The sequence below is a fragment of the Rhinatrema bivittatum genome, chromosome 3 (assembly GCF_901001135.1).
Source record: "Rhinatrema bivittatum chromosome 3, aRhiBiv1.1, whole genome shotgun sequence".
Classification (NCBI taxonomy): Eukaryota; Metazoa; Chordata; class Amphibia; order Gymnophiona; family Rhinatrematidae; genus Rhinatrema; species Rhinatrema bivittatum.
This window is the reverse complement of record NC_042617.1, coordinates 40,860,672-40,874,257: the sequence shown is the minus strand read 5'-3', so window position 1 is coordinate 40,874,257 and position 13,586 is coordinate 40,860,672. Positions and strand designations below refer to the sequence as shown.

At 45.7% G+C, this 13,586-nt stretch overlaps 1 protein-coding gene across 4 annotated transcripts in view; it reads right to left on the bottom strand.

Moving 5' to 3' along the window:
• EPRS (glutamyl-prolyl-tRNA synthetase) overlaps positions 1–13,586 on the bottom strand; it is a 250,216-nt gene that overhangs the window by 83,196 nt on the left and 153,434 nt on the right. For all 4 annotated transcript variants that reach the window (XM_029593176.1, XM_029593177.1, XM_029593178.1 and 1 more), the window contains one exon: positions 12,264–12,500. In XM_029593176.1, coding sequence (XP_029449036.1) covers positions 12,264–12,500 — 237 coding nt within the window. The remainder of the gene's footprint in view (positions 1–12,263; positions 12,501–13,586) is intronic.

Below are 13,586 nucleotides of genomic sequence, written 5' to 3'. Positions count from 1 at the left end.
AAACGACCCCAGTTGGGTCTAAAAAAATGAGATAATTAATAAATAGGTGTTTGATTAATAAATAAAGTAACTGGTCCATTTCACCCAAGTATGAGTTTGAATGATTGACAAACTCATCAAGTTTAGAGGTCCTACAAAATGAATTTGAGACTGCGTAGAAGGTTCATGTTTGGTATTGGATAGAAAATTGCACCAGTTACCGTTGGATTTGATGTGGTCTATCCAAGACCATTATCCCACTGCTTTTGATGAGAATCAACGGATCAATTCTAAGACTGTTAATACACAGGCGTTCTGCCCTAGTGAGACTGAATTGACAAAGTTGACCTGATAGCTCTAACACGGCAAAGTCCTGCAATACCAACTTCTCAAATACAGTAATGAATAGATCTCGTGGATCAGGTGGCAACCATTTTCATCTAACAAATTTAGAACCACTTGTTATTACTGGCATCATTACAATCTCCTTTAGAGCCATTAGATCAGTATAAATGTGGCTCTTATGTTTGCCCTTGTGAGCTTGCTCAGTTTTATGTTTTCTCTCCAAGATGTGTATACACTTTACCTGCTAGATATAATTATTTTTCATCGCTCACAAATCTGCTTCACTTTTTTTGAAGGGGTTAATAAACATGTAGATAAAGGTGAACCAGTAGATGTAGTGTATGATTTTCAAAAGGCATTTGACAAAGGTCCTCATGAGAGGTTTCTAGGAAAAGTAAAAAGTCGTGGGATAGGTGGCGATGTCCTTTTGTGGATTACAAACTGGCTAAAAGACAGGAAACAGAGAGTAGGATTAAATGGACAATTTTCTCAGTGGAGGGGGGTAGGCAGTGGAGTGCCTCAGTGATCTGTATTGGGACCCTTACTTTTCAATATATTTATAAATGATCTGGAAAGAAATACGACAAGTGAGGTAATCAAATTTGTAGATGATACAAAATTGTTCAGAGTAGTTAAATCAAAACCAGATTGTGATAAATTGCATTGCAGGAGGACCTTGTGAGACTGGAAAATTGGGCATCCAAATGGCAGATGAAATTTAATGTGGATAAGTGCAAGGTGATGCATATAGGGAAAAATAACCCATGCTTTCCTAGGTGGTAGCTCCTAATATGGAACCCACGATGTTAGGTTCCATATTAGGAGCTACCACCTAGGAAAGAGATCTAGGCGTCATGGTGGATAATACATTGAAATCGTCGGCTCAGTGTGCTGCGGCAATCAAAAAAGCAAACAGAATGTTAGGAATTATTAGGAAGGGAATGGTGAAAAAAAGGAAAATGTCATAATGCCTCTATATCGCTCCATGGTGAGACCACACCTTGAATACTGTGTACTATATTCTGGTCGCCGCATCTCAAAAAAGATATAGTTGCGATGGAGAAGATACAGAGAAGGGTGACCAAAATGATAAAGGGGATGGAACAGCGCCCCTATGAGGAAAGACTAAAGATGTTAGGACTGTTCAGCTTGGAGACGAGACGGCTCAGAGGGGATATGATAGATGTGTTTAAAATCATGAGAGGTCTAGAACGGGTAGATGCGAATCGGTTATTTACACTTTTGGATAATAGAAGGACCAGGGAGCACTCCATGAAGTTAGCAAGTAGAACATTTAAGACTAATCGGAGAAAGTTCTTTTTCATTCAGTGCAGAATTAAACTCTAGAATTTGTTGCCAGGGGATGTGGTTAGTGCAGTTAGTGTAGTTGGGTTTAAAAAAAAGTTTGGATAAGTTCTTGGTGGAGAAGTCCATTACCTGCTATTAATCAAGTTGACTTAGAAATTAGCTACTTCTATTACTAGCAACAGTAACATGGAATAGACTTAGTTTTTGGGTACTTGCCAGGTTCTTATGACCTGGATTGGCCACTGTTGGAAACAGGATGCTGGGCTTGATGGACCCTTGGACTGACCCTGTATGACATGTTCTTATAGTAAAACCAGAGCAAGCATATCAGACCAGAATGATTTATATAGGATGAAAAATTGGATATCAGCATAAATTTGGTAGTTTACACCTAGATAGGCCAAAAACTGATTGGGGGGGGGGGGGGGGGGGGGGGATAAACACTAAAGAGGGTGGCAGAAAGGGTAGAGCCTGTGGGATGCCAGAAGATACTGCAATACGAACTGAGTATTGTGAACCAATTTTTATTTGCTGGGATCTCTCAGCTAAATATGACAAAAACCAACTGTAGATTGTTCCAGTTATCCCAATGAATTGTAGACTCTTGAGGAGAATATTGTGATCCAAAGTATCAGAGGTGACTGTTATATCAAGGAGGAGTATGAGAATATATCAGTGCTGGAGTCAAACCCACGTAGAATAGTATCGAAAGAAGAGTGAGACAGGACGGAAATTAGTGAAGTCTAATGGATCAGCAAGGGTCTTTTTTTGTATAGGTGTCACTGCAGCTTGTTTCAATGAAGTGGGGAGGAGCCCTATGGGAGGGATAGGTTTACAGCTTTTGCAATATATGTAGATAATACATCCTTGGACAATCTCAGCATGGATGTAGGTGACAGGTGGATGGCTTCAGCTTAGTTTCATTCTAATTGTTTCGTAGATACCACTGTAAAGATTTCCCATTTATGCTCAGCAGTATGGGGACTAGTAATTGGTAATGGCAAATTTGAGCAACTATTTCTGCTGGGGTAATCTGCATGGCACGGCAGTTACTACCATAAGCAAACTGTTAGACAGACTAGATGGACCATTTGGTCTCTCTGCCATCATTACTATGATACTTTTGAAATGTTTATTCAGAAAAAAATGAAGCTATTTGATTACAGTAATCTGAATGGTCTGAATTTAGAGTTTTATTATGAAAAGTGGTTAAAGATTTTACTATATTAAACAATACAGCTTTATTGCTGAGGGCAGTTTGAATTTGAGATGAAGAATAATGTTTTTCTATAGTGTTAATTTTCTGTCTATACTTACTCAGATAGGTTAGGAAGGCTGTTTTTCATGGATTGTATTTTTTTTTTTTTACGCCAGTGACATTCCAGTCATCTTAGATTCTGCTGCATGTTTTCAAATGGGAATTATGCCATGGATAATTGGATTTTCTGGTAATACAAACTGTTTTATGGGTGCTGCTATAACTAGGACTTTGGTGATTATCTTGTTCCATTCTACAACAGCTTGCTCTATGTCAGCAGGAGGGGAGTTGGTTGGTAGGGTAGAACTTAGTAAAATTTTAAAGGCCGCAGGACTGATGTGTCCTCTCCACTTTGTCTCAACAGGAGTCTTGGTAGTAATGTCTTACATAAACAGATTACAATTCAAAGAGATAGCAAATGTTGCTTACCTGATGTAACAGGTGTTCTCACAGGACAGCAGGATGTTAGTCCTCACAAATGGGTGACATCGAGGATGGAGCCCACCACGGAAAACTTCTGTCAAAGTTTAAACAGAACTTTGACTGGCCCCTACTGGGCATGCCCAGCAAGGCACTGACCCTGCAGCCAGCAGGGGTCTCCCTTCAGTCTGATTTTCAAAGCTACAGGCAGTGCCTAGAAAGTAAAAATAAAACGAACCCAACACCGCGGGGAGGCGGGCGGGTTTCGTGAGGACTAACATCCTGCTGTCCTGTGAGAACACCTGTTACATCAGGTAAGCAACATTTGCTTTCTCACAGGACAAGCAGGATGGTTGTCCTCACAAATGGGTGAGTACCGAGCTGAGGATGTCCCGACTTGCACCAAATGTACCCAACGGTGTGCAGCAGGCACAACAACTGAGGAAAAATTTGGGAAAGGGCATCCGCACCCTACCGGGAAGGTGGAAGGGTGTTGGTACATCAAGTTGGAAAAAGGTTACGCAAGACAGATTGGCCGAAGATGGAGTCCTGTCTTCCAGCTTTGTCCAAACAATAGTGGGCTGCAAAGGTATGGAATGAACTCCAGGTTGCAGCTTTGCAGATGTCAGGAAGCGGCACCGAACGAAGGTGTGCCACTGACGTCGCCATGGCCCTCACAGAGTGTGCTTTAACACGGTCTTGAAAAGGAATGCCAGCTTGCTCATAGCAAAAAGAAATGCAGTCCGCCAACCAGGAAGAAAGAGCCTGCTTACCCACAGGTTGTCCCAACTTATTAGGATGGAAAGAGACGAATAATTGAGTGCTCTTCCTGTGGGAAACTGTACGGTCTAGGTAAAAAGCTAGAGCCCGTTTACAGTCTAGGGGATGCAGGGTCTGCTCTCCAGAGTTGGAGTGGGGCCTGGGAAAAAAGATAGGTAGTACGATAGATTGATTGATATGAAACTCCGAAACTACCTTAGGTAAAAATTTAGGGTGAGTGCGGAGTACCGCCCGGTCCTGCAGGAGCTTAGTGTAAGGCGGATAGGTAACTAGGGCCTGTAATTCACTAACCCTGCGAGCTGAAGTAACAGCCAAAAGGAATAACACTTTCCAAGTGAGATATTTCAAGTCACAGGAGTGCAGAGGTTCGAAAGGAGGTTTCATTAGACGACCAAGAACCAGGTTAAGGTCCCAGGATGGGGCCGGAGGACGCAAGGGTGGCTTTAGATGGAGTAAGCCCTTAAGAAAGCGTGTTACTAGGGGTTGCACTGAAATAGGATTACCCCCAATACCCTTATGGAAGGCGGCTACCGCACTGACATGCATTCTGATAGAAGAGGTTTTAAGACCTGATTCAGAGAGATGCCATAAATAGTCCAAGAATTTGGAGATTGGACAGGAAAGGGGATCAAGGGACTGAGAAGTGCACCATGATGTGTACCTTTTCCATTTGTATGAGTAAGACTTTCTTGTGGAAGGCTTTCGTGAAGCTATCAGGACTCGAGAAACGGAATCTGAAAGGTTAAATGGTTGAAGGACTAACCTTTCAACATCCATGCCGTCAGGGACAAGGCTTGGAGGTTGGGATGGAGGAGGCATCCGTCGTTTTGAGTGAGCAGATGCGGGTCCTTTCCCAGAGGAATGTGCCTGCGGATGGAGAGATCCTGGAGTATTGGAAACCATACTTGGCGTGGCCAGTAAGGTGCTATCAGGATCATGGTTCCTCCGTCCTGGCGTAGCTTCACGAGAGTCTTTGACACAAGAGGGAGTGGAGGGAATGCATAGAGCAGACCGGTTGTCCACTTGAGGGAGAATGCATCCCTCGGCCGAGAGTGCTGGCTCCGAATGAGAGAGCAGTAATCGTCCACTTTGTGGTTCTGAGGGGACGCAAAGAGGTCTATGCGGGGAGAACCCCACTTGTGAAGCAGAGAGGTCGCTACCAGAGGATCGAGTGACCACTCGTGTGGGTGGAAGACACGGCTCAGCTGGTCTGCCAATACATTGTCTACTCCCGACAGGTAAGTGGCCCTGAGGTACATGGAGTGGGAGAGGGCTTCCGCCCAGATCTGCGCAGCTTCCTGACACAGAAGGAAGGAGCCTGTGCCTCCCTGCTTGTTTATGTACCACATGGCCACTTGGTTGTCCGTCTGGATTAAGATTATCTGATGAAAGAGATGATCTTTGAAAGTGCGGAGCGCATAGCGGATTGCTCGAAGTTCCAGGAAATTTATCTGGTGTTCGGCTTCCTCTTTGGACCATAACCCTTGGGTTTGAAAGTCGTCCACATGGGCTTCCCAACCGATGTGAGAAGCGTCGGTGGTTAGGATTACTTGCGGATCCGGTGGAAGAAAAGGTAAGCCCTGAAGGAGGTTGATCTGAGTCGTCCACCAGGTTAAGGATAGGCGCAGCGCTTGTGTGACTGTGACTATGGAGGACAGAGGCTGAAAAGCTTGAATCCATTGGTGTCGTAGAGTCCATTGTGTTACTCTCATGGCTAGTCGGGTCATGGGAGTGACTTGAACCGAGGATGCCATGTGTCCTAGGAGAATGAGGAACTGGCGAGCCGTGGCAGTGTTCTGAGACTGGAGCTGGCGAGCCAGGGACATTAGGGTGTGGACCCTCTGAAAAGGAAGGTAAGCCTTTGCCTGTAAGGTGTCCAAGTCTGCTCCAATGAAGAATAAGTTTTGAGACGGGACTAAGCAAGATTTCTCGTAATTGACAAGAAACCCTAAGGAAAGGAGTGTTTGAATTGTCAATTTTAGGGAGGATTGAGCTATCTGTTGGGTGGAGGCCCTGATTAGCCAATCGTCCAGGTAGGGGTAGACGTGGACACCTTCCTTCCTTAAGAATGCTGCTACCACTACGAGACATTTGGTAAAGACTCGTGGGGCAGAAGCCAGACCGAAAGGTAGGACACGGTATTGATAATGGTCGTGGCCTACGAGAAACCGCAGATATTTGCGATGGGATTGTGTGATCGCAATGTGGGTATAAGCGTCCTTGAGGTCGAGAGAGCACAGCCAATCCCCTCTTTGTAGCAGAGGGAGCAGCGCGCCTAGGGTTACCATTTTGAACTTCTCTTTTTGAAGGTATTTGTTGAGGGCTCGAAGGTCCAAAATGGGACGTAGTCCCCCTGATTTCTTTGGTATTAGGAAGTATCTGGAATAGAATCCCTTGCCTCGTTGAGAGGGAGGAACGGGTTCTATAGAATTTGATTGCAGAAGAAGAGACACTTCCTGTTGTAATTGAGCCAAATGGGTGGATAGACTCCACGCTTGAAGAGGCGGGGAGTCTGCCGGAAGAGTTATGAAGTTGAGGTGGTAACCCTGTGCGATAATTGTTATTACCCACTGATCTGAGGTGATCTGCAACCAAGGTTGTAGAAAATGGTACAGTCGACCTCCTACAGGAATGTCTGGAAGAGGGGTTTGGCATGTGTTCTCTACAGGCGAGTCAAAGGCCAACCGCAGGCCCAGGAGGAGGGGCTACAGTAGGCCTTTGTTTCCTAGGCTGACGCGGCTGAGGCCTAGTAGAGGATCGAGCTGGACGAGGCCTGGCCGATGGAGGGTAGTAACGGCGTGGCCGAAAGAACGACTTCTTAGAGTCCTTCTTAAGTGGTTGTTTGGAGGAAACCTCAGACGGAACAGAAGAAAGTTGTTTCAACGTCTCGTGGTGATCTTTCAATTCAGCTACTATTTGCTGAATTTGTTCTCCAAACAAATTGTCCCCTAAGCAGGGTAAATCCGCTAAACGATCCTGGACCTCTGGGCGAAGGTTGGATGATTTTAACCAAGCCCAACGTCTGGCCGAGATGGCAGTAGCTGAAACCTTTGTGGAGGCATCGAAGATGTCATAAGCCGTTCTGATCTCGTGCTTCCCCGCTTCAAATCCTTTATTAAGAAGGGCCTGAAGCTGTGGCTGGTATTGGTCAGGTAATGTGTCAGCAAAATCTTGCATCTGTTTAAGGATGGCTCTGTTATATTGCGTCATGTAGAGTTGATATGAGGCTATGCGAGAAATCAGCATAGCTCCATGGTACACTTTCCGTCCCACACTGTCTAGGAATTTATTGTCCTTGACCGGCGGAGTGGAGGAGTGTGGCTTGAGACGCTTGGCTTTTCTTTGTGCGGACTCCACCACAACAGAGCGATGATCCAGTTGAGGCTTTTGAAAGCCTGGTGCTGACTGGACGAGGTATGTGGAGTCAGCCTTCTTGTTAACTGGTGATACAGATGAAGGAGATTCCCAGTTTTTCTTTAAGAGATCGAGAAACACCTGGTGAATGGGGATGGAAGCGATGATTTTTGGAGCGTCCAAAAATTGAAGCAGTTCCATCATCTGGTGTCTGTCATCGGTCTCAGATTGCAGCTGAAAAGGTACAATTTCGGACATCTCCTTTACAAAATTAATAAAGGAGAGATCCTCTGGAGGAGATCTTTTTCTACTCTCTGTAGGAGAAGGCGGTGATGGTAAATCTGTGTCAGAAGATGTATCATCACCCCAGGTATCATAGGGATCACTTGGGGGTTGAAGCCCCGATGGACCTGGTTGAGGATCCGAAGGCATCGAAGGAAACCTTGGAGGAACCGGTGGTACAATCGGTACTGGGAACGGCATCGAGGGTTTCGGTGCTGCCGATGGAGTCGGTGCCGGTCTTGGAACCGATGGAGCCAAAGGATAAATCGGTGGAGATATTCGAGAAGGCACCGATGGGACCACCCCGGAAGGGGGAATCAGGAACGGTGTTTCTCCCGCCGATGAAAATCCAGTTGGAGACGATGGCGCTGTCGGTGCTACTGGAATTATCGATGGGAGGGCATGTACAAGTGCCTCCATACGTTGTAGTAGCGGTGCCAGCGCTTCCACCAAAGGTTCGGTGGTCGGTTCCTTCCTCGGTGGCGGAGTCGGTGCCGGGGTCGATGCTGGTGGTGGTGCCGGAATCGGTGCCGGAGACGGTGCCAATGGAGATTGGAATCTTTGCATCGCTTTCTCGATGGCCTCCTGGACCAGCCGGTCCAGTTCTACCCGGAGACCAGGGGTAACAATACCCGGCTCGACGGGAGAGGGAGGCTGAGGCAGAGCCGGAGGGACCACCGTAACCGGTGGGATCACGGCTCCCACACCCCGAGAGGGTGAGGGTTTCCTCGATGCCTGCGAACGAGACGTGGACGGTGCCAAGTCTGAACGAGGCCTCTTAGTCGGTGGCTCGACTTGTTCAGAGGTCGATGACTGTGGATCCTCGACAGGCCGAGACTTGTGCCGTCGATGGCGATGCTTGTCCTTCCGGTCTCCTCGCTCATCCGGGGAGGGGACAGGAGTCGACGGCCGAGAAGTCATCGATGGTGGACGGTCACCGGAGGGTTGACGATGGTGGTGCAACTTCGACGGTGCCGGTTCCGATGACGTCGATGCTATCGATGGCGTTGGGGTGGGTGCATGGAAGAGGAGCCCCATCTTCTCCATCCTGGCTTTGCGACCCTTAGGTGTCATTAGGGCACATTTGGTTCAAGTCAGGACATCATGCTCACTACCCAAACACAAAACACAAACCCTATGGGGGTCTGTGATTGACATAGTCCGGGTACAATCCGGGCATCGACGGAACCCCGTCGCCATGGCTTAAGGCCAAATTTAGTCGCGGGCTCGGTAATTGCCAACAGGCCTCAAGGGCCAAATTCGACGGTAGTCGAAGAAAAAAGGCAAAAAACTTACCGGTTTCCGCGGAGGTGACAAAAATTTGTCGAAGGGAGACCCCTGAGGGGCAAATTTTCTTCGGAAAGAAAAATACCGAATTCCTGTCAGGAACGTGGTAAGAGAGCTCCTTTCACCGCGTGGCAACTGCTGCGTGGAAAAAAGAAGACTGAAGGGAGACCCCTGCTGGCTGCAGGGTCAGTGCCTTGCTGGGCATGCCCAGTAGGGGCCAGTCAAAGTTCTGTTTAAACTTTGACAGAAGTTTTCCGTGGTGGGCTCCATCCTCGATGTCACCCATTTGTGAGGACAACCATCCTGCTTGTCCTGTGAGAATAAATGATATTAAGACCATAGGATTTTTCTGGAACTGAGCTGAAATGACGGTAAATGTATAAGTTGCGGATTTATGAAAATGAGATCTAGCATGTGGCCATGCTTTTAGGTAGGGAATTTTATGATTTGTTCCCATTGTATACCAGACATGAGGCTGACGAAGTTAGGGATGTGGCATCTAGATATAGGTTGAAGTCACTGGCAACAATAGTCTTACATAAGTCAACAGGTAAATTAGATAAGGTTTCAATCAGAGGAGAGATGTCACTGTTCTATAGTCTGGAAAAACAATATACCAGGTAGATGTTCACAGATGATTTAGAAATCAATGTAATTCCATATGGGTTGCATGTGTCAAATTTTTTTTAAATGGTGAGTAAAGTGTGTTTTTTTTTTTTTTTTTAATATAGCTAATATTAGGCTATATTAAAAGGCACTGGTTAGGCCTTGGCTGGGAAACTGGTTGATAGCCTTTGGGGCATAGTTTTAAAATTACAGTATCAATTTCTAATAACCAACTACCACTACCATTACCTTGGAAAAGATCCTTGGTGCTGTAACCAGCCCAAAGGGCAGGGCCTGAAACTGAAAAATATCCCCTCGTTACCATGAAGCAATGGTATTTCTAATGACATTTCCTTATTAATACGTGAAGATAAGCCTCCATGCAATCCAAGGTCAGGAATTCTCCTTGTCTCACTGCCACTATGACCGATTTCAAGGTTTTCATTCGGAAATGAGACACCCTTAAGGACTTGCTGACAACAGGATGAAAGAATCTCTCTCTCTTAGGAACCATAAAAGTTGAAATGTCTGCAAGCTCAATCGCTCTCCCCTTCACATAAGCCCAGCAAATCCCAGAGCTTCCCCAACCTGGAAATGCTGCACCCCCACAGCCTCGGCACAGTTTGGCTTTTTCTCCGCACTTGGCTGATGCTGCCAGGCCTTCCCTTGCACTGCGTCTATTAATAAAGCATACCACTGCGGCCTGGAGAACCAATGGGGAAAGCTCGACTCACCCAATCCTCTCTCCCCAAGTTTCTTCACTTCAGTGTCTTCTCACTTTTTTTTTTTTTTAAACTATGTACTGTGCTAGGACGTCAAAGAATTCCTCTTTTTTTTTTTTTGCTTGTAAGGTGATCCATTTTGTGGATCCTTTTAAAGATCCACAAAATAGAAGGGGAGGGGGGGGGACGACAGAGGATGAAGCTAGCTAACGAATCCAAGCCCAAACCAGAATCTGAAAGTCCCCTGGCCCTAGGCTATGCTCTACTGAAGGAGAAAGTACAAGCCTTTCACCTCAGGAGCTGCCCTTCAATTTAGATTTCTCTTTATAGGCCTCACTAGGCCTCAAACAGAACAAGATGCTCGTCTACCATTTGCTGAAGACAAGTGAAATCTGGCTAGCTGAGGTCAGCATGAGAGCCTAAAAGGAGTGTCATCAGTGAACCTATTCATCCCAGTCTCCATCTGCTGGCTGGTGTACTGGTCTGGCTAGATGAAGAGTAAGTGACATTTATTTCTAATACGAAGCAAGTTTGTTTACATTATGTGATGTTACTAAGACTTAGAAAAAAAAAGAGTAAATACAATTGAAATGAGTTCTGGAGAAGAAAAGTTGAGATCTAGTCAACCAGAATGATTTGCCAATTATAAAACGTTCACACTTAGTTGCCAAAACTTCTCAAAGTTCCCTTCAAACCCTCGTAAGTATGCTATCTGGCCCCATCGCTTTATCTACTTCAAGTTCCTGAAAATGGTTTGAGGTTCACCTCACTTTCAACCTTATTTGTGTCTGTTTTCTGTGGACCTAGTCCTGGCCCTTCCTCAGTGAACACCAAAAAGATATTTTTGTTAAGCAATTCTGGGTTTTTTTTTTCCTCTTCATCACCTCCGAGTCTCACAATACCATTTTTGCACTTCCTCCTATCACTAACATAGCTTAAAACACAAGTCTCATCAACCCATTTCACCATGTTTGCTATTTGTTTTTCCATTTCTATCTTTGCTCTCCTGACTACTTTTCCCAGCTTGTCTTTCCTTTTCCAGATACTGGACTGATGTTATGGGATGAAGAACAGAGGCACCGTTTCCTTACACATTTCTTCTAGGCAAGCATGGCTCCATGGGTAAGGACAGGATGCTGGGCTAGATGGGCTTATGCATCCTTGACCCAACTGACATGTTTTCTCGCTGCTCCTTCCTCTGCCTTCCTGGCACTGTTTTTGTTACCTACATCAAACCCCCCACCCCCCCTTCCCTTCCCACCCCCAGCATGTGCGCACAAACGCGCCATTTAATGACAACATTATGAAACTGAATAGTGTGGGGTATCCGCATTATGACAATGCCTGTCATGAAGGTCACAAAATGAAGCAGGGGAGTGATGGGGAAGTGCTTACATAACTTCCATTACCCCATACCCAGTTGTGCAACAATGATTTTGTATTGTTGGGGAAAAATGTATTATCAATTTCATATTTATGTGGGGGCATGACAATTCATAAAAGTATTAAAAAAAAGGTACAGCACTGCAGTGCGAGTCACCTGCTAAACACACACTTGGATGGCTGGCACCTGGGATATATCCTTAGCAACGAACACCAGGAAAAACTGAGCAGACTGGATGAGCCAACAGAAAGGAGTAGCCGCCTAGTGGTTAGAGCAGTGGGTTACAAACCAGGGAACCCAGGATTCAAATCCCATTGCCACTCCTTGTGACCTTGGGGAAGTCACTTTACCCTCCACTGCCTCAGGTACAAACTTAGATAGTGAGCCCTCTGGGACAGAGAAAGACCCACAGTACCTGGATGTAATCTGCTCTGCAGTGTTGAAAAGCAGAATATATCTGCTGCCTTCTACTACATTACTGTTTGTTACCACATCCTCCCAAACCCTCATTACTGCTCTGCTATACAGACGTACTTACCTTGGCTGCCTTCTCTGCTTTCAGTTTGCGCACTTCTTCACCTTTGTCAGCCACCTTGTTAAACAGAGCTCTGGCTTCTGCAGAGTGACAACCGCTCGTCCCATCTGTACCTGCCGCCTGGGAAGGAGCAGAAGCTCCAGTCTCTGGCTGCTGCCCGGGCTTGTATTCTTGTCCAGTCTTTGCCTTATATTCGGCCTTTAGGGCGAGCAGTAGTTTCACAGCTTCATCCACTGCATCCTGACAGAAGAATAAAACAAAGAGAAAAGTCACTATGAAGTGTTGGCTGTCTGAATAGTTTTATGCTCACCTGACCCAATCGCCAGAAACCAGAGGTCACATCTAGCTTGGATCACAATGGAAGCAATTTTAGCATTCACTGCTCCCATCAGTCTACTATGTCTTAGCTTATGGGATTTCCTTTTTATTTGGGGAGAGGGGGGGGGGGGGGGGGGGTCTTACAGAATAAAGGAGGAGCCCAAGTCTTACATTGCCTTGTTAGTACTTTTCAAGATGGGTCAAAAGTGCTTATGCGCTCTTCAATTCGCCTGTCCATAAGCTTTACATCACTAAATTGTATTGATAGGTTCCAAACTTGTGGGGATGGGGCAGAGGTCTACCAAGATCTTATATGGTACGCTACTGAAAAATGACAAACACGATGAGGATCCCGTTACTGTAAATAAGGCAAGGTTGAAAAGCGCTAGAAAATCCAGGCACAGAAACGCCTTCCACTTCCTTCACCAACAGTACAGCAAATGACCCATTCAAGTTACCTCCATTTTAGTAGTTTCTTGTACTGATCCAGAGAAGGGGGTGGGAAGGGGAAGGGAAGAATCAGAATTTAAAGTTCCCATTCCACTTTAAAAAACAAGGAAAAAGAAAAACTCAAGTATCTGCCTGCCTGTTTTATTTTTTAGTCTCTACTCTCAAAAGCAACTGCTGGGAGTGATGAGCAGAGAATTTCTGTTCATAATGGCCCAACTCACGAATGGGGTTAGCAAGGTCCAACACACCTGACCCTGGAGAACAGACAATACACCAGCTCACAGGCCTGGTGCCCAACAAGCACTAGACAAACCCATCACGAACAAGAATGGATGGTGTGATGGGGGCCTATGGAGAGAGGCAAGAAATCTTAATAAAAATATTTCAGAGCTATGGGGTACCAGACCACATGGCAGACATTTATCACTGTTGTATCTTAGCTGCTAACAACTTGCATCAGAGCTTCAAGCTGAAACAGGCACAGAAGGACGAGTCAAACCTATTGTTACAATCTGTATAATATCTGGTGTGCATCCATGATGTCTGCCATTTTCGCAA